This window comes from Centropristis striata, chromosome 21, assembly GCF_030273125.1.
Source record: "Centropristis striata isolate RG_2023a ecotype Rhode Island chromosome 21, C.striata_1.0, whole genome shotgun sequence".
Taxonomy (NCBI): domain Eukaryota; kingdom Metazoa; phylum Chordata; class Actinopteri; order Perciformes; family Serranidae; genus Centropristis; species Centropristis striata.
In genome coordinates this window covers 18,615,443-18,634,058 of record NC_081537.1, presented here as the reverse complement: position 1 = coordinate 18,634,058, position 18,616 = coordinate 18,615,443, and the positions used below count along the sequence as shown (strand labels likewise).

At 37.4% G+C, this 18,616-nt stretch overlaps 1 protein-coding gene across 2 annotated transcripts in view; it reads right to left on the bottom strand.

Annotated features, from left to right (window-relative positions):
* The window catches only part of dock1 (dedicator of cytokinesis 1), a 244,084-nt gene that overhangs the window by 154,821 nt on the left and 70,647 nt on the right, over positions 1–18,616 (bottom strand). For both annotated transcript variants that reach the window (XM_059325282.1, XM_059325284.1), the window contains exons 19-24: positions 17,164–17,261; positions 14,104–14,193; positions 11,711–11,811; positions 11,473–11,601; positions 8,704–8,812; positions 3,945–4,015 (exon numbers count right to left, since the gene is read on the bottom strand). In XM_059325282.1, the coding sequence (XP_059181265.1) occupies positions 3,945–4,015; positions 8,704–8,812; positions 11,473–11,601; positions 11,711–11,811; positions 14,104–14,193; positions 17,164–17,261 (598 nt within the window). The remainder of the gene's footprint in view (positions 1–3,944; positions 4,016–8,703; positions 8,813–11,472; positions 11,602–11,710; positions 11,812–14,103; positions 14,194–17,163; positions 17,262–18,616) is intronic.

Here is an 18,616-nt window from a genome sequence, read left to right as displayed (position 1 = left end):
TAGGTAACTGTGAATCATATGGTTTCAGAATTAAAGCTTAAATCAGAGACTTTTCTCATGTTGTTTCATCTCAAACTATAGAAAAGATGAAGCATTGCACTTGTGTTGTTGTCAACACACATTCTAGGTTTTATTCATTTTGTTGGAGCTGTCAACCAGCACAGGTGTGACCCAATAATTCAATCAACATTTTTGGATAGCGGTTCAAACTTTCTCTCCAAGCGCACAAATATGCCAGATTGTGTTTTTTTTCAGCACTTCACCATATATAAACCTGATCAAAAAAAGTTGGGAAGCTGTGCAAAATGTAAAGTATTGAATATAGAATGTCTTTTTTTTTATATGTTTGAACTTAAAACTAAAATTTTTAATTTTAAATGTAAGCATTTTGTAATATGGTGAGTATTGCGATACAATATATTGCAATCCAACTGCATTTTGTGAGCACAAAATTAAATTTAAGCAAGAATTTTTTTTTGTCGAATAAGAGAAAATTCTTAGTCTATTCATCTCACTTCAGTCTTTTTATTTCTCCACAATGAGAGTCAAACCCACAGACTGACCAACAAAGTATTCAGTCAAACTGAACTGAAATGATATCAAACATGTAATGACGACAAGAACTCAAGCATTTCTAAAACTTTCCTCAACTTTAAGCTTCACTGCTCTGAATTTTTTTTTTAATGAAACCTCAAAAAAGCCTAACTTTGCAACGTTATTTCGACAACTTCCCGGCACGATATCCTGACAGAGATGGTACCAATAGATTCCTTAGTTTTATAGTGCAAAATATTGCTATACTTTGCTTTATCGATCCCCGCAGCTCTACAAATTATCACTTTGTTTTATTTTATATGTTTTCTAATAGCCTTAATAGCTGCACAGTACAGGGAGAGTCAAAATATTTAAGATCCCCACATTTTAGTCCACTTTATTATAAATGACATGATTAAAAATGAATACTCTCATTCCGTTGAAATGCAGCAGAATCAGGGTCACAAACTGAAGACATACTGAATTAAACCAAGAGGGAAGGTGAGAAAAAAAAGTGACTGCAAGAAGCTGTGAGAGCTGAACAGAGAAGCGGTGAATGGTGCACAGAATGGATGGGCTGTACAGCCATCTTCCACCTCTGACAGAAGACCTCCCTTCACCATGGCTGTGATAGCGGTGCAGCGAGGCCAAGGCCAGAGGCAGGGATTGGCTGTCTTGTGTGGCCCAGAATTTGCTCTGAGCATGGCTGCCGCCCAGGTGCTGCATGAGGGTAAATGGAAGGGGCTCCTCGCTGAGTGCTTCCAAATGAACAGGCAAAGCACATTTCAAGGTCTGGGAAAATACCTACATGTAATGGCACTGCTTGTGCCAGCCTTAGAAATAGATCTCTGGGTCAAGAGTGTTTCGGGTGATGAAAGAATTTAGTGATGAAATATTGTGCAACAACACAGAGTTTCACCTCAGAAAATTCTATTTTTATCAATTGCAGAAAAAGTACAGCAGATTTATTGTGCTCTATGGCAGCTATTCTCAACCTTGAGGTCCAGACCCCAATTGGGGTAGCGAGATGATTTCTGGGGGTCGCCATATCATTTTGGAAGTCAGCTCTGTCTCCACTGTGTTGAAGTGTTCATGCGTTAATGCGTAGTCTTTTTGGTCATTTTGTGTCTTTTTTTTTTTATTATTATTTGTGGTCAATTTGTCTCTTTTTTGATCATTTTGTTGTTTTTTTGGTGATTTTGTGTCTTTTTTTGTTGGTGATTGTGTCTCTTTTGGTCATTTTGTGTCTTTTTTTATCATTTTGTGGTCAATTTGTGTGTTTTTTGATCATTTTGTGTCTTTTTTATCATTTTTGGGTCATTTTGTGTCTTTGTTGGTCATTTTGTTTCTTTCTGTGGTCATTTTGTTTCTTTTTTGTATGATCTGAACTGTGAAATTCTGTTCAGTGAGGAGGGTTCACGGACAACATGCATGTTAAATTGGGGGTTGCGACTCAAAAAGGTTGAGAACTACTGCTCTATGGAAGTTTGAAATGCATGGGAAATAAGTCATGTTATAATTTAAAGTTTATAATATCTAATCATTGATTTGCTCACCATTTCTTTCATTGTTAATTTAATATATTATAATATTGTTATTTAGACTTTATTAACCCGTCATGGTCGGGTTTTTTTAGGAACAGCAATACCCAGGGCATGTTTAATTATCCAAAAGTGTCAGAAAAAAATCCCAATAAACATTGTTTTTATTTCATCAATAATAATTACTAACCATTTCAATCAATATTTAGTGCAATGGTGTTCTTTACCTCTCACAGATCATGGTTCAATGAGGATAATTCACTCTTTTTTCATATGCATACATGTTAAAATACAAAAAAAATACACTGGTTTTACATGACATTGATTATGTTTTAGATTTTTAAACTTTGAAATGGGTCGATTAGACCGGCAACATAAGATGAGGGTTAATTAGATACACATTTGTTTAATAGTTCGACAGCCCTAATAACTAGATCATAATAAAAAATAATCTTAATCATCAAATATAGGGCTTTTGGGGTTTATTTCATAAAAGTGTATTCAATTCTCTTCTTTACTATTCTCCCTTTTTTGATCCAGCTTTTTAACAATGATGAAATTATTTGTAAATAATTCTACCACTTTTCAGACTTATTTTTATTTCAATCTTTCCTCTTACTTTTGAAATGATTAAATTATGAAAAAGTTTATTTTTTCACAGACAAACATTAAAGATTCAGTCTGGCCAAAAGCAACCTGCTGATTTTCCCAATGTGTGCTTCCTACTGATGTAACAGATGCATATTTTATTATGAGAAAATCAGGACAAAATCAGCATGTATGACTATATTCGCCTGAACTAAATACTTACAGCTGATAAAATGTTCAACCAGAACATGAATCAAATATGTGTTTTTTTAAGGAGCTGAAAAGTATTTCACTGAATACATTAGAAAAGTTTTCTCATATGTTTGTAAATATAACGTGGCATAAATGAGGCCGTTCTTTTTGGGTTTTGTTTTTGTGCTGTTGTCCTTATGGCATCAGAGATTAAAGTTATGTAAATGGGGCAGCAAATCAAGGGCACGCCCATGAGACATTTGTCACAAATAAAAAAACGTCCTCTTGGTTTTGGAACTCTGCCCCTAAAATAAATGTAACTTCAGTTTTGGTCAGTCAAAATTTACAGTCCATTCATTTCTTTAATGTCAGAAAATCTCACTCAGATGATAAGGACAGACCAGTTTTCTTTCTACATTATTATAAATATATGATTTATTTCAGCAGTTACATCAGTGTGCGATACTTGAAAAGTCATTTGTTATTAAGACGAGCATTAAGCTGTGGCAGATGACATTCACGCTAGACAACATTAACTGAAATGGACACTTGAGTGGAGCAGACGGTGGATTTCCAAGACAACCTGAGCATGTTTAACTGCTGCCCATCACAGCACAGCTACTGAATGTCAAGTTGTTGAATAAAAAAAAAAAAACAGCCTTAGGTTGAGAGGCAGATGCAAAAAAAAGGGGTTTTCTAAATTATTCCAGCAGCACAATACCCCATCAGCTTGTTAGGGATTCATCTAAACATGAAATTTTAATTCAAGCGAACGCTTCGAAAAACAAAAGCAATTAAGATTTCTGCTTTCATTCTGGAGCAAAACAACATTTATGTCCAATTTGAGCGTTTTTCTTTGCTAAACATTTGCTTTAATGTGCTGCTTTTCATCAACAACACTTTTCTCTTTTTGAGAAAGATGCAAATTACACAAAGAAAATAAAGGGAAAAAAGTGCATAAATAGTTCACTGAGGGATCAGTTCACCTCTACTGTGAAATACTTTTCCCTCAAGGTATAATTGTGTATTGCAGGTGTAGTTTTAACAGCAACAAAGCATATGAAAATGCCACATATTGTATGAAATTACCTTAGTTCCTTTGGATCAAAGACCAGCTTGACGTCATTGACAATGGTGGGAACGTACTTCAGTGCAGCACCCTGAACAAGAAAAATAAAAGAAACCATTAAATCAATTTCAGCTCTGAGTTAATTAGCTTTGATTCTGTAAGCTACTCCATCCCACATGTAAGTATGGTGAGTATTGTGTCATTGCGTTGTGAGCAGTTAAATGTAAATGTGTCTGCTTCTGTGTCCTCCTCGTCTGTTTCACTCATAAAGCCAGTGTGCCTCTCAGTAGTACACATGATGCTGTAGTACACATTTTGCCTTCTGTGGGCCATAAACTAGAACAATTAAACAGTTGATGGCCTGGAATAATTTTGTTTTAAAGAGCAATATGTTGGTATGGGAGTATTTCTACCTCGTGTGCTTATTTTAAGTAGGGTTGTATGAGGTCCTTATGTATAGTCAGTGTAGTACCTACTACCTACAGTAGATTAGTTTGGAGAAGCTGGTAGGAGTAACAGCAGGGTATTTAAGCAATGTACTGCTGTGTACGGGGGCAGCAGCAAAACATATTTTAACCACCTGAAATAAATCAATATAAGTTTAAGCGTAGGCAATGCTATATTTACACTCTTTTCACTGCTCTACAGTGCTTTAAACATGTTAAACACAACACTTCATTAGCAAAGTACCCCGTTACAAATAACAACAGGGGCAACATAAACATATTAGAGAATTACGCAGCTACGGAGGTTTATGAAATAAAAGTACTTATAGTTATAAACTCAAACAAGTTCAGTGAATATTTCACATTTGGAGCATGGACTTAAAAGTTTCCACAGCTTTTTGGTTGAAGGAGGTAAACAATGTTTTAAAGTAAGTTTTAATTCCAAAAGAAGATGAATTTCTCAGAGGCAGACTCAGACATGTGGACTTCATGCTGATTCAAATTTGCATACACGAGCTCAGAACAGGAGAGTTACAGGCCTTCGCTGCCTCAATTAATTAGTTTGTTTGTGTTATTGTGTGACTTTGGTGAATCCGAACTAGCTCTTTAAAGCCCCAAAGTCACACAACAACACAAACTGAGTATATACAGAAATACTTAAGTTGAATTTGATACATTTCAATACCTTTTTTAATACCATTACAATATTTTTTTAACTTCAGTTTGGGGGTAACTATTCATAAAGTAACTGATTACTGTAATTTTGTTACTTTTCTGAGTAAGTAAGTAAGTAAAGTCATGCATAAAATTCTAATAAAGTACCTATATTACAGTAACTGGATACTTAATTACTTTTTGCCTCAATAGCAGCACTGACCTATACACAATTGATTGCTATTTAACCCAAGACGAAATGTTATTTTATTGTTATGTGTAGGGAGAGCACACACCACTTCTCCACCTCTACACTCCATCATTCTTTCTTAATGAGGGGGCACAAAATGAAAAATGAAAATCAGAAAAGGTTTGAAAAAAGTTACAAACAGAAAGGTTTAATGAAAGGAATTTCACCACGATTTAACAAGGTAACTTGCAACTAATTTAATACCATGTCAGATTATATTTAATTTTTGATTACTTTTTAATACTTTTTAATGCCATTATTTTTTGGCTAATTTCATTTACTCCCTTAATAAACCCAGCGGACACCCTAGCAAACCAACTAACTGGTTGAAGGAGCGGTAGACCAGCAACTCCAGTGTTCTAGGCGGTAAAACTCCTGTTTTTGTCAAAGGAGTCTGGTGTCTTTGGAGAGAGCAGAGATAACTGCTTCAGTTCTGCCTCAAAAATGGCTGTGTGAGATGAAGTTGAGGTAATGCAGTGAAAATATTATCAATATAGCTCAAACTGATATTGATTTATTTCCCTTTAGGTGGGTCTTATATAAGGTGACTTAAATACATTTTCTTGGTGCCCCCATTTGTAGCATTACATCTCCGAAGTGGTGGCAGACTACCATCAACTAAAGGTAAGCAATGTATAAAACCAAAAAAATCCAAACAACCCCTTTTAATAACTTGTAAAAAATAAACTGGGGCCAAAGAAAAGTGTCTCTGTAATAATACCTTGATGAATACAGCCAGATACGATCTACATTTTACCCATTCATACTATAATAAAGATATCAAGTGTGTGCCCCCAGTGGCTGATTACAGAGCCATCCATTAATAATGGGAATGATTAAGCAAGATGAAACTTCCCTCTCTAACTGCCTGCTGCTAAATGCTGGCCAAGGTGGGCTGTGATGTTTAGACAGCATCTGTGCAAATTAGTAGCAGTGCCAGTCCGTCTCACGGAGGTTGATTAGCCATACAGATGTAGCACACCGGACGTCACCTGCTACAATCAACTGTTTGTTCTTCATCCAGGAATGCTAACATGCACAATAACATATTTTTGCACGCAGAAGCAGACCTTGGATTAGGAGGAACACTGCACAGTGTCTTTATCTTGTTTTTGGATATATAGTCATGACCTCCAAATAAAATCCCGCTTTAATCGACTCTCATCCAAATAGATATTTTTAGTGCGTAACTCTCGCTTCTCTCTGCAGACAGAAAGAGTTGAGGAAACTGGATTTCAAAAGAATCTGTGTGACTTTAATTCAGTTAGCAATCCTGGCTCTGCTCAACTGCATCTGTTTACCCCTTGAAGAAGCCATTTTAACAGATTTTTTTTTTTTACTTTGTTCTCAGCCAACAACTTAATTCCCACCTGTTGTGCAGGGATGTGTCACAACAAGTCTCAGAGGAGTTGTGTCTCCTTTCCCTGCTTCCGTGTGCTTTTCATAGCAATCAGTAGCATGCATTTGTCTATGTGTGTGTGCGTTTATTAAAGTTTTCGCCCGCATGTGTGTCGGTCTGTCCAGATGTTCATCAGGATTCAGACTGGAGGTATGATGGGACTGCTCATTAGCTTCCACCTGTCACAGTGCTTTCACAAGGGCGGACTTGGGAAGAAACCAGGATTCCTCGCTTTCGTGCCCGTTCCTCAAGATCAGTTTTTAATTTACTGACAGTAAAGCTAATATCGCACCCAATTACACAGCAACTGACTCCTAATTGACTCCTGAGCTTCTCTTATGGTTGAGCGTGCACATGGATCTACTGTAGGTGTGCCAAGGTGCATGTACCCTGTGATTATGTTATCTCTGAAAGCAAAAGGTGTGTGCACATCAGCATGTGTGTGCATGTGTGGCTTTGAGTGCAAAAAAATATATTCCTGTGGGTTTGTTTTCATATCTGGAGTCACTGAGTTTGGGGTCAAGGACAATGACATGCAAACACAATGGAGAAAGCTTAAAGGCACGAGGAGCAAGGCAGAGAAATAAATACCTTAAGGAGGAGCTAAAGGCCAGAGGAGCCCGAGACCACAGGACAGTCAAGGTCAGAGAGACGGAGAGACAGAAGAAACACAAATACATACAGAAGTACAGAGGGATGACAGAGAACAACGCTGACCAAACATACATAATGTGCAGATACAAGAAAAATCTGAAAGATTAAGGCTGCACAGAAAAGCTCTGAGTAAGTCAGGATTTTATTATTATTGCTACAAATGCATTTCTCTACAGAGCTGCGAAGTATGGAGGATCCAGACTGAGCCCTATTTTCAAAGGAATGGTTTCCACGCTTGAAAAAAATACACTTTCTTGGTGAGAGTGAGTGTGAGGTGATTGGTACCACTCTCATATATCTCTTTTTTTTTTCTTCTTTTTTTCTCTCTCTCTCTCATGTCTCTCAAAGTTAAGTTTATTTGTGATACTTAAGTTGCTTAGTTGCAAGCTAAGTAATGTATGAATCTATAGCCTGACACACAGTTAGCTTAGCTTTGCAAAAAGACTGGAAACAGCTGCCAGGTGCAAAGTGGCACAGAGTAGTTTCTGACCAATGCAGTTGTTAAACTTTGGCTGGTTTTGTTCATGTTACACCCAAAACACACCTATGATCAATTAAGAGACTAAATTCAACCCCTTTGCATTCAGTTTATACGGCGTTTATAGAGGTAAATAGAGTTGGACTTGCAATAAATGCACGTACGGCATGCACTTTAGACCGTGCACCCTTATATTGCTTAAATAGGGCCCATAATGCGTAACTAGTGAGCTTCAGAGGGGTTGGTGTGGCCTCTGGACAGTCCAAGGTTAGCCAATCCCCCATCTCCAGTTTTTTTAACCCTTTTTATTGGCATTCTATGCTTTATTAGATGGTGACAGAGAGAATGGAAGAGGGAGAAGAGGGGCGTCGACATGCAGCATAGGGAGCTTGTGATTGAACAGGGGTCCAATGCACTGCAAAGGACTCTGCCTTAGTGGTATGCGCTCTACCAGTGAGCCACTGGGATGCATGAATAGGCATGTTTTCCACTAATGTTTAACTAAGAACTTATTTAAGATGCTTTCAGATATTTTCTGTGCAGCCCTAACAAGGTCACAGGGAGAGCAAAAGAGTGAAGATCAGGAAAATCTGCACAAAGAAACATAAGAAAGGTGAAGAAAAAGATAATACAGAAGATAAAGACCTAACATTAGGAACACACAGCGCACTAACATTTATATCTAATAGGCTGCTGCATTAGTTTACAGCTAACAAGACAGATGCATCTCCAATTATATAGCATGTCATCCAAAGCAAATCACAGCAGATTTATTTACTATTCACACAGCAGCAGTTATTTACTATTCACCCAGCAGCAGCAGCAGCAGAAGCAGCTATCTCTTGGCACTGAGTTTGAGCGATAGCATGCAGTTGGACTTGTGCGATAGTCGGCCTACCTTCACCATGCCAGTGTTCTCTGAATTACTGTTCATCATGTCATTAAAGGATGTGAAAAGGTTCCTCAAGGACTCCATGAAGTCGGCCTCTCCTTTGTTCTCATAGAGCCTGGGAGGAGATGAAGTAGAGAATTACATTGGCAGATGATCACAAGGCTGTTGTTTGTTTCATCCCTGTGTAAACAGCCCCGCCCGCACTGGAAATAACAAGAGTTTGATGCTTCCCTGTTAAATCATTAAAAGCAGCCAGCAGAATGGCCCGTGTGTGTTATCAATGCAAATATTATTGGATCAGAGCCACAGACATCACTCTTGCTGCCAGCCAGATTAGCATTTAAAACAACATGACAAGACCCTGAAGCACCTGCCTGCTGTCATGTGGAAACAAAAATCTGAAAAATTAATGATCTATGCTAATGAATCTCCATGAATTCTATAAGAGAAGCAGAAAGCAAATGTCATGTAAGGGTTCAGCGGCGTTACTTTTGAAACATTTCTAATCATGTTTGGGACGTAGTATTATTAATGTCTCTTCTGCTAGCTTGGTTATGTGGAGCAAATGCTGCCCAGCGACTGAAAAGCTAGTGATCACAGAACAAATGCAGAAAACACTTCCCCCCACTTTCTAAGTGCATGGGGACACAAAGCAGGGCTTCCTCCATAATCCCCAAAAAATGCAAATGCATTTTATCCCACTTGCAAAGCCCATAAATCTCCACAAACTGGGTATTAACTGTAAATGAGCCGCGTTGTGCTCCCTGCAAGGTAATTAAGTGTGTCAACCACTCAGATTTAATAAATTAAAAATTACGCTTTGTGAGGGAAACTGAAATGGTTTGAAAACACACAGTGAAGCGCAGGGAGGCAGGTCAAAGAGGGGTGAAGTGTTTAGATTGCTCCACTGCATCAGATCTCACTGGCTTCCTTCCAGGGAGGTGGTTTTGTGGTGTCGCAATCTCTCCTGGGGCCGCAGGTATTACATGGCCCAGGATAGTCACTGTTGAGGGCTTACAGAAATCATAGGATTAGACGTATCCGTCTCAGGGCTCCCACAACAACAATTACTTAAAGCTGCTTCTCACCTGCAGCTCCAAGGAGCAGAGTGAGCTCCTGACAGCTACACCGGTCTCAAGTCACAAGGGGGGAAGTATGTGATTAGAGTGTCTCCTCTGCCGTTTCATAGAAATGTTCCACAGGCCCGCGACGAAAAGCCGAACATGTGCTGATGTAGCCTTGGCACGTTCCAGCCATGGCTGCATGAAAGGCTTCAACAAAGTCTAACTTGGCAACAATGGCCCGACAAAGCGGATACTGGAAACTGGCCAAAGGAAGAGCTTCAAAAACAGCAAAACAAAGACGGAAAGTCTTTCAGGTTGGAAGTTGCCTTTGGTTATCCTGCGACAGAAACCGTCTGACACTACGGTTGTAGTGGTTCCAGCATCCATGTGAAACCGTCGTGGTACAGGGGTAATGGCTTAGTACATGTGCACAGACTGGACACTTTATTAGCTTTCAGGATAATGAAGTGGCAGTGTGGTCTTCTGCTGCTATAGCTTCAAAGTTGGACATTTTCAGAGATGGTCTTCTGCAGACCTTGGCTGTAACAAGTGGTTATTTGAGTTACTGGTGAACCAGTCTGGTCATTCTGCTCTGACCTCTGGCATCAACAAGGCATTTTGGCCCAGAGAACTGCCGCTCACTGGATATTTTCTCTTTTTTTTTGGACCATTCTCTATTAACCCTGGAGAAGGTTGTGCATAAAAATCCCATAGATCAGCAGTTTGTGAAATACTCAGACCAGCCCGTCTGGCACCAACAACCATGCCACGTTCAAAGCCACTTAAATCACCTGTCTTCCCCGTTCTGATGAATAAATGCATTGAGTTGCTGCCATGTCATTCGCTGATTAGATACTTGCATTAAGCAGTTGGACAGGTGTACATAATAAAGTGGTTGATGAGTATAGATTGATGCACATTATTCAAAACAATTAAAAAAACGATTAAATCTGGAAACTTTCCAAAACTAGTTGCCATTGGGCGAAATGTTACCTCAGTCACCAACAAGAGGACTTTGTCCATCTTTGACATTTGTATTTTTGTGAAAAAAAGTATGTGTATGCATTTGTTTATTTCTCCGCATAACCATGACTCTCAAACCAGGATATGAATCAAACCGTTGTGTCTGCGTACCGTAACTCATGGACATGGACATCCCTACGATAGAGTGCCTCTGCACTCGTCTGATGTGTGAGGTAAAGGACGAAGCGTCCTCCAGACATCGGATGGAAAACCAATCAAACTCTGCACACTCAATTAGACCAGGATCATACATCAGCCCCTCAGCCGCCAACAGCTTCATTCCGTGGCTCTACAACATTATCATCCATTTAACATCTCCACAGCCAATTATAAACACATCCATAGGAATTACCTCAGCCAAAGACCATCCACTTTTACCTGTTTCAACTTAATTCTGCAGCGGTGGCATACTGTGGAGAGCACAATCAGTGCTGCACACAATATTGATTTTGTATTTAGAGAAAACACTGAAACTGGAGTATTATTTGAGGAACAACTACAGCCAACAAAGAATGAAAACAAATAAGAATCCAAGAAGTGAGAAATGTTACAAATTATACAGACAATCCAAAATGCTCTGTCATGGAGGAAAACACAGACATCTTCTGGGTGACCAGAAAAAATAAAAATAAATATATATATATATATATATATTGCAATGTATTAGCTTGTGTGTATTAGGACGTACTGGTTAAAGAGGACCCTGGAGCGGACGATAAACTTGAAGATGTACTCCAGAGCTTTCATGGCCTTCAGCAGCTGTTCTGTCAGCTTCTCAGCGTTGTCCACGTAGTTCTTCAGAACTTTGGTCAGCTTCCTGCAAACACAACCATATAGACTCTGCTAAATATGCTTATCACAAAATGGGATATCTGCAATTACTGTAAATGTCCTTGGATGTATCGCACAGAGGGTAATTAACTCACGTGTACGCCAGTGTGGCGCTGAAATGCTTCCGAATATAGGTCTCCAGAACGGGGTTAAAGTGCTGGAACTTTCTGTCAGCTATAAGCCCAATTATGAACACCTGTCAGAGAACAGAGACATGTTCATTAAAAATCTGAAGCACACGGCTCATAATGGCGAGCAGCAAAAACTCGCTGTCTCACTCAATATGCTGAAATAGATTGGGAAATTAAACAAGATTGCATTTGAGCAAAAAGCCATTTTCTCTCACTTCGCTGGCCTGCAGATAATCTAAGACCCCCGACAACACAATTCCTACTTCCTCTCTCCGAGAGAAAAAAAAAATGTTCTTTTGAGATATACCCCATGATGTTAGGTGATGACACGGAAGATAGGATTCTGTCAGATACTTTGTCAACTCTACTGATTCAGACGTGACAAAGGCGAATATCTTTTAGCACTTCTTCGTGCTCTATCTTGCAGTAACATGAGACCTTTAATGTTCAACAAACAACATGAATGAAATGAAACCCTGGCTCTACAAATTCATGCAGATTAATGCAGCCGTGACACCACATAAGATGCACTGTGTCTGCACTACCCTTCGTAAATGACAAGCTCCTATTTACAAACAATAGAAACCATTTGTGAGCTGTGATAGTCACATATTCTATCATTTTGCCTCTGTAATCTAGCACATAGGATGTGAAATGAAACGAGAGTTCACATCTGCAGTTATTGCACTGCACTGAGGTCTTTTCTACCTGTGGCCATCAGACTGTATAACTTTAACCCTTTCTGCAGAAGGAAAGCTAACACATCATACTAATATCAACACCATGTGCAATACAATTTTTAACACCACAGACTATTATGTTAATTATCATGCACAATATATCTGTATATTACATCCTGTCATGTCATTTGAACTCTACTCACTTTAATCCTTAGACACTTTATTTAATTATTTATATTGTTATATTTATATTATATATTGTTATTGTTACATATTTTGTTCATTGCTTTTCTTATACAGGTGCATCTCAATACATTATAATATCATGGAAAAGTCCATTTCTAGTAGTTCAGGTCAGTGCATATAGATGGACATACGTTTCAAAGGCCAGCATTTCCATATTAAACATACTTTTTAAATGTTTTTAATTTTCTTTTGTAATATTACATTTTTTTAGACTGAATTTTAGGTCTTCATCAAATGTAAGCCATAATCATTGTAATTAGAAGAAATTTAATGAATTAAGACATGAAATGTTTCATTCTGTGTGTAATGGGTCTATATAATGTGTTATTTCCACTTTTTGAATTGAATTACTGATATAAATAAACTTGATCTTCAAATGTATTGAGCTGCACCTGTATTATCCTATATTGTGACTGTTTTTTAATTGTTTTGGAGGCTTTGGAGCAATTTGGAACCACAATTTCCTTCGGGATTAATAACGTTCTATCTTATCTTATCTTATCTTATCTTATCTTATTTTTTCCAGCTGTTCATATTAACTTTGATTCTATGTTTCGATCGTTTGAGGCATCAGTATAGGAATTATCTAGCTATAAACGATGAGTAAACACGAAAGAGAACTTTTCCACATTTCAAAAAGTAAAATATTTTGGTGGAGAATTTTTGAAATGTATGCACATTCCTAACTTTGTAAACAGCCCCAGTAACATTAAGCATTTTCGAAACTTTCGAAACTTTGTATGAACCCTGGATTTGTAAAATACTTTAGAATTATTTGCATGGGAAAGACTTGAAGATAGCACTCCTGGGAGCTGGGGAGATGCAGCGAGTGCACCATCATAAGTTTGCATCGACATGTTTGTGCAGTTGCTCTCATTGCCAGAAGGGGGAGACAACAGTTCTGAACTGCATGTTCAACACAGATGCAGGAAATATTTTCCTTTGAGGCGTATCACTGGCACAGGGTCAACATTCTTGCCGAGTTAAGGTGTGTTCTCTGCATGCTTTTAACTACATATTATTACAAAACACGTTTGACAGAGAGGTAATTTGTCTTATTTTGCTTATTAGGAACTTGTGTGGTCAAAAATGACTCTATGCCACAAATAAGTTAAGCTAAAATACACACTACAAAGGTAAATATTGAAATATGTGTATGATACTTTGATGGCTCACAGTTCTCTCTAGAAACAAAAAGAAACAGATTTGTCACTTTCGTAAGGAAACAAGTCGCTGCACACAAACAAAAGGTTTTTGTTGTGAAATCAAAAGGGCCAATGCACAGAGCAAAGACACTAGTCAAAAGAAGTGTTTAGCATATAAAAGATTTGACAACATATTATATTTGCATCTGAGTGTTTATTCCCCCTGACAGGAACCTCTGCTGGTTTCAATTCTACTCTGCTGTTGCTGTTTTTCTTCTGTGCTTACCAAGGCGTCGAACACCAAAATATCAAAAGTGTCACTGTCAGAATTCTCCATCATGATGTTGAAGAGAGCATCCAGAGTGTCTTGCAGAAACTAGAATGACAGATGCACAGTGTGTTATGGCAGGTAAACAATAAAACATAGCACTCAAAAGGTGCAAAATGGCAGAAGTGCTTCTGCTGCTCTTTCAAATCAAGTCGAGACAAATTGATAATCGTTTCCTTCTTTTAGGGAGGAAATTCCACATGCAGCTGGTGACTTTAAAGTGATAAATGACCTTAGGCTGAGTGAATTTATCCATCATATCACGAGACAGAAGGAGCTTAACAACAGGGTAAGATAAGAGCTATGGAGATACATGATAACAGTCAAACCAAGTTAGGATCTTAGTGGGATGTTTATAGTGTTTTTGACAGAAAGTGAAAGCTGAAAATCAGCAGCAGGGAGAACAGGGAATTAACAAATGCATTCCAGTTAGAGCTGGGCAATACAGTTCAAATCAATATCCTAAAACCTTATGTACCCACACCAAGTGCTAGTGAGATTATTAGGCATGTTTTCATAAAAGAAAAAGAAAAAAACAGCCAAATTACACAATTTATCATAGCGAGAAACTTTAAAAACAGAAATTAGAGTCAGATTTCCACATTTCAGACATTCAAAACAAGCCAAATTAAATTAAAATTTCACCAAAAATAAAACATTTTTGCACTAACCAGATCCTGTAAAAACACACAAAAAATATCAAATCACATCCAGAAGTTATATACTTTAAAATCACATCGTTTTTTTTGCATAAATTTGTTTTAAAATGTGATCTGATCTGCATCTCTTTTTTGCAAAGCATGGTTCACATCAGCAGAGGCTTCTTGTGAATAGCAAACTCAAAAAATGTGAGGTTTTTTATAGGTCAAAATGGCTCTAAACCTAATTTAAACCATGTTTCATTCATTAGACCTCTTCTCCTAGAACTCCTGACTCCAATTGGCTCTTATTGTACAGAACATTATATAGAACATTGTGTTTGTCTATAGTTGGGACTTAGATGCAAATCAGATCAAATTTTAATGCAAAAAAAAGGGATATTTCAAAGGGTTCACATACTTTTTCTCACCACTGCATATTGTAATCAAGTCTTTATCCCAAATAATATGCATGTTAACCTGTTGAATATGACCTCATATAACCTGTACAATGTAAGTTAACTGCTCTGACAGTGCTACCCATTACACACCCTTTACAGCTGTTAACACGAGCCGGTATAGTTGTGTGAAGACAGTAATAATTTCCCTGTCAGCAGTACCTCCAGAAACACTAACTATATACACCCTGCTTCTCTGGGGAAACATGCTCCATTTACTCAGCCAATTCTGCGGCGATGTAAAAACAGATGTAAAAGCGTTGGAAACAGAGCCATCACTCTATACTGTGCTTGGTCTGTCATCTCAGGATGGATGGCATTCATCGTGCTTTCAATGAAAAAACAAACAAAGTGTGTTGGGTTTAAAAGCACAATGCAATCTCACAAAGGTCATGCTGTGTGAAAGAGACAAAGGCGGAGTTACCTGTTCACAGTGTCACGTTAGAGAGATTAAAAAAAGGGGGTATTATGATGAAAACACAGCCCGGGATTTATCTGTGATCTAATCTTTATGCATTGTATCTCACGCCCAGAACAATGTATACCCTTGTTGATAAATTGTCTTTTAAATGCCGAGCTGAAAGCGTTATCTAATTGCGTACCGACAGCTCGGAGCGCTTTGCAGAGATTGAGTGCTAATGTGCTGGTAATAATAATAACACCCCTGTGGTTTAATGAACTGGTCCAGCTGTGGTTGACACATCTATCTGGTCTGATCAAAACTGTCTGGGTGAAGGACTTCCTCAGATGTGCTGCAATCTGCCAGACCCCAACTAGCCCATGCTAAACTTTATCGAGGGAGTGATTTATTCATCCGCCCCATGCTGAGCAGTGAGAGGGCCAGCCTATATGTCTGACAGCAGGTCACCTCCCGCCCTTCAGTAAACTGTGTGTGGCGTTGTGTACTCCCTCCTCGCTGTAAAACATTTAAAAAAAACACCTAAAACTAGCAACCTGTTCCCTCAGACAGGCAGTGAAATCATTTGTGGAACTGCTGCCAAGAGGCTGTAACTTTCAGGAACACTGAGGTTTGTGACTGCATTGTTTATGTCACCAGCTGTGGAGAGATTTCTTTGTTTTCCAAGAATGACCCCTACATGAGAAAACATTGCCTTTGATCATATTTCCATGAAAGCTGTACACCAACAGGGTAAAAATCTTTTCTTAGCTCATTTTTGACCACAAAAATAAAAACATAAAAACCGTGCATGCACTGTAAAAAAAAAAAAAAAAAAGAAGTCTGTTTAATTTACAGTAAAATACTGGCAGCTGTGGTTGCCAGAACTTCACTGTAAAAAATACAGTGAGGGGGTTTTCTATTGTAAATTTAAAAGTAAATATCAGCAAAAATTGTAATTTAGACTGAATAATCCTGTTTTTTTTTTTAGGGCAATTGTTGTTTTGTGACAGTATGGTATTTCTCCATTGATTTTACACAAATGTTTTTTATATTTTTACAGTTTAAGCTTTGTACTATTCCTTGATGTATGTTAACTAAGAGTCTACGACGGTGATTTTATGCCCAATTTGACAGTGTTTAACTGTAATATCTACAAATTTTTTACAGAGTGCATGCACACTTGCTAGAATAAACGATGCTTACACCTATGCAGTACCTAAAGCAATAAAATTAATAACAATAAACCCCAACTTTATTACCACTGATTAAACTGATTAAACTTTTTCTGCACCTTAAGAGGAAAGCACCTCCATATTCACAAAGTTTGTGATGAATGACAGGTTGTTTCTTCATGTAAAATAGGTTTGGATTTTAAAATCCAATCAAGCTGCTTTACTTAAGGGGTTTAGTGAAGTTAAGTCATTTTTGACTGTTAGGAAAAGAGGTGCATACAGAAAGTAAAGACAACACAAGGGTTAAGAGCATTGGCCTCGAATGAGTTTGGTGACTTTCGCCCTCTTACCTTGACAACCTCTCCGCCCTCCACCTTCATCAGCTGACGCAGGTTCTGCTGCAGCAGGCTGGTGTTGGAGCGCCACTTCAGCAGGCCGAGTAAGTCCACTGAAACACACAAACAGAACAGCCGTTAACACACAGCACAGCGTCGAGTTCGTCCCCCCGATGGCAGCAGACAGCGTGAAGAGAGATGAAGAGGCAGCGAGAAGTGACAATTAAGGTTGAACATTTGAATTTAATGAGTGTTGTGGGGCCATTTGTTTAAGATTATTCTCCCCTTCACACGAGTCAGTTTGTACATTTCCTAAACAGGGTGTTAGTCATTCTATTAGATGTCTCACTTTAATCACGGAAAATGAATTTAGGCACAAGGGGATGAGTCAGAATGTGATTAATCACGATCATGGGAGCGCTCGTTCAGACCACCTTTGGCAGCCAGAACACCAGCCAGATCTTTTTTCTTAAGTTCAAAGAGATTAATAATTGATTTATCAACTAAAAGTCCAGTCAAGATGTAAGGCAGAAAGATTACATAGGAATCATTCCTCTGTAATTTACTAACAACACACAATCACATCCAGTTTAAGGTTTTTCTGCCACTCTACATTTAAAACCTTTTCAGACATTGTGGAAGCATTCAGAGAACTTTCAGACTTACACTGCATGAGTGGAAGGAAAAACTTCTCCCCGACCTTTAAGCTTTGGATTAAACACCTTAGACATCATTTGACATTTGAGAAATGCGTTATTCAGTTAGAGGCTGTGCTCAAAAACTCTGTTGTATAAGGCAAACTTTTTTAACCTAAAAATGTTTTTTATTTGTTACTTTTATATATATTTTTTAAAATTTACAAGTAATTTTTACATTATTATTATTATTATTATTATTATTATTATTAATAACAATAATAAAAAAAACGTATATATGTATTTTTGTTTGCATTGTAGTATTTTATTTCTATTTTTTCTGTAATGACTTTTTATTTAAATTACACTGAATTACACTTTTATATATACACGTTTTAATGGGATCTATTCAATTTGATTACTAACAATAAAAAGGCCATGCTCAAAAATACTTTTCTATATGGCATCCTTTTTTAACCTATACATTTTTTTTATTTATTTTTAACTTTTACATGTAATTTTTTTTATTTTTACTACTCATTTTTAATTTATTATTATTATTATTATTATTTATTATTATTAATGAATGTATTATTATTAATGAATTTATTATTTTTTATCTTTTTGTTTGCATTGTATTTTTGAATTTTATTTCAATTTTTTGTGTCATGACTTTTTGTAAATTACACAGATTTTTTATATACACATTTTAATGGAATCTATTTAGTTTGATTAGTAACAATATAGAGGCTGTGCTAAAAAAAATACGTTCTATATGGCAACTTTTTTAACCTTTAAACATTTTTTATTTATTTATTTGCTACTTTTTTATT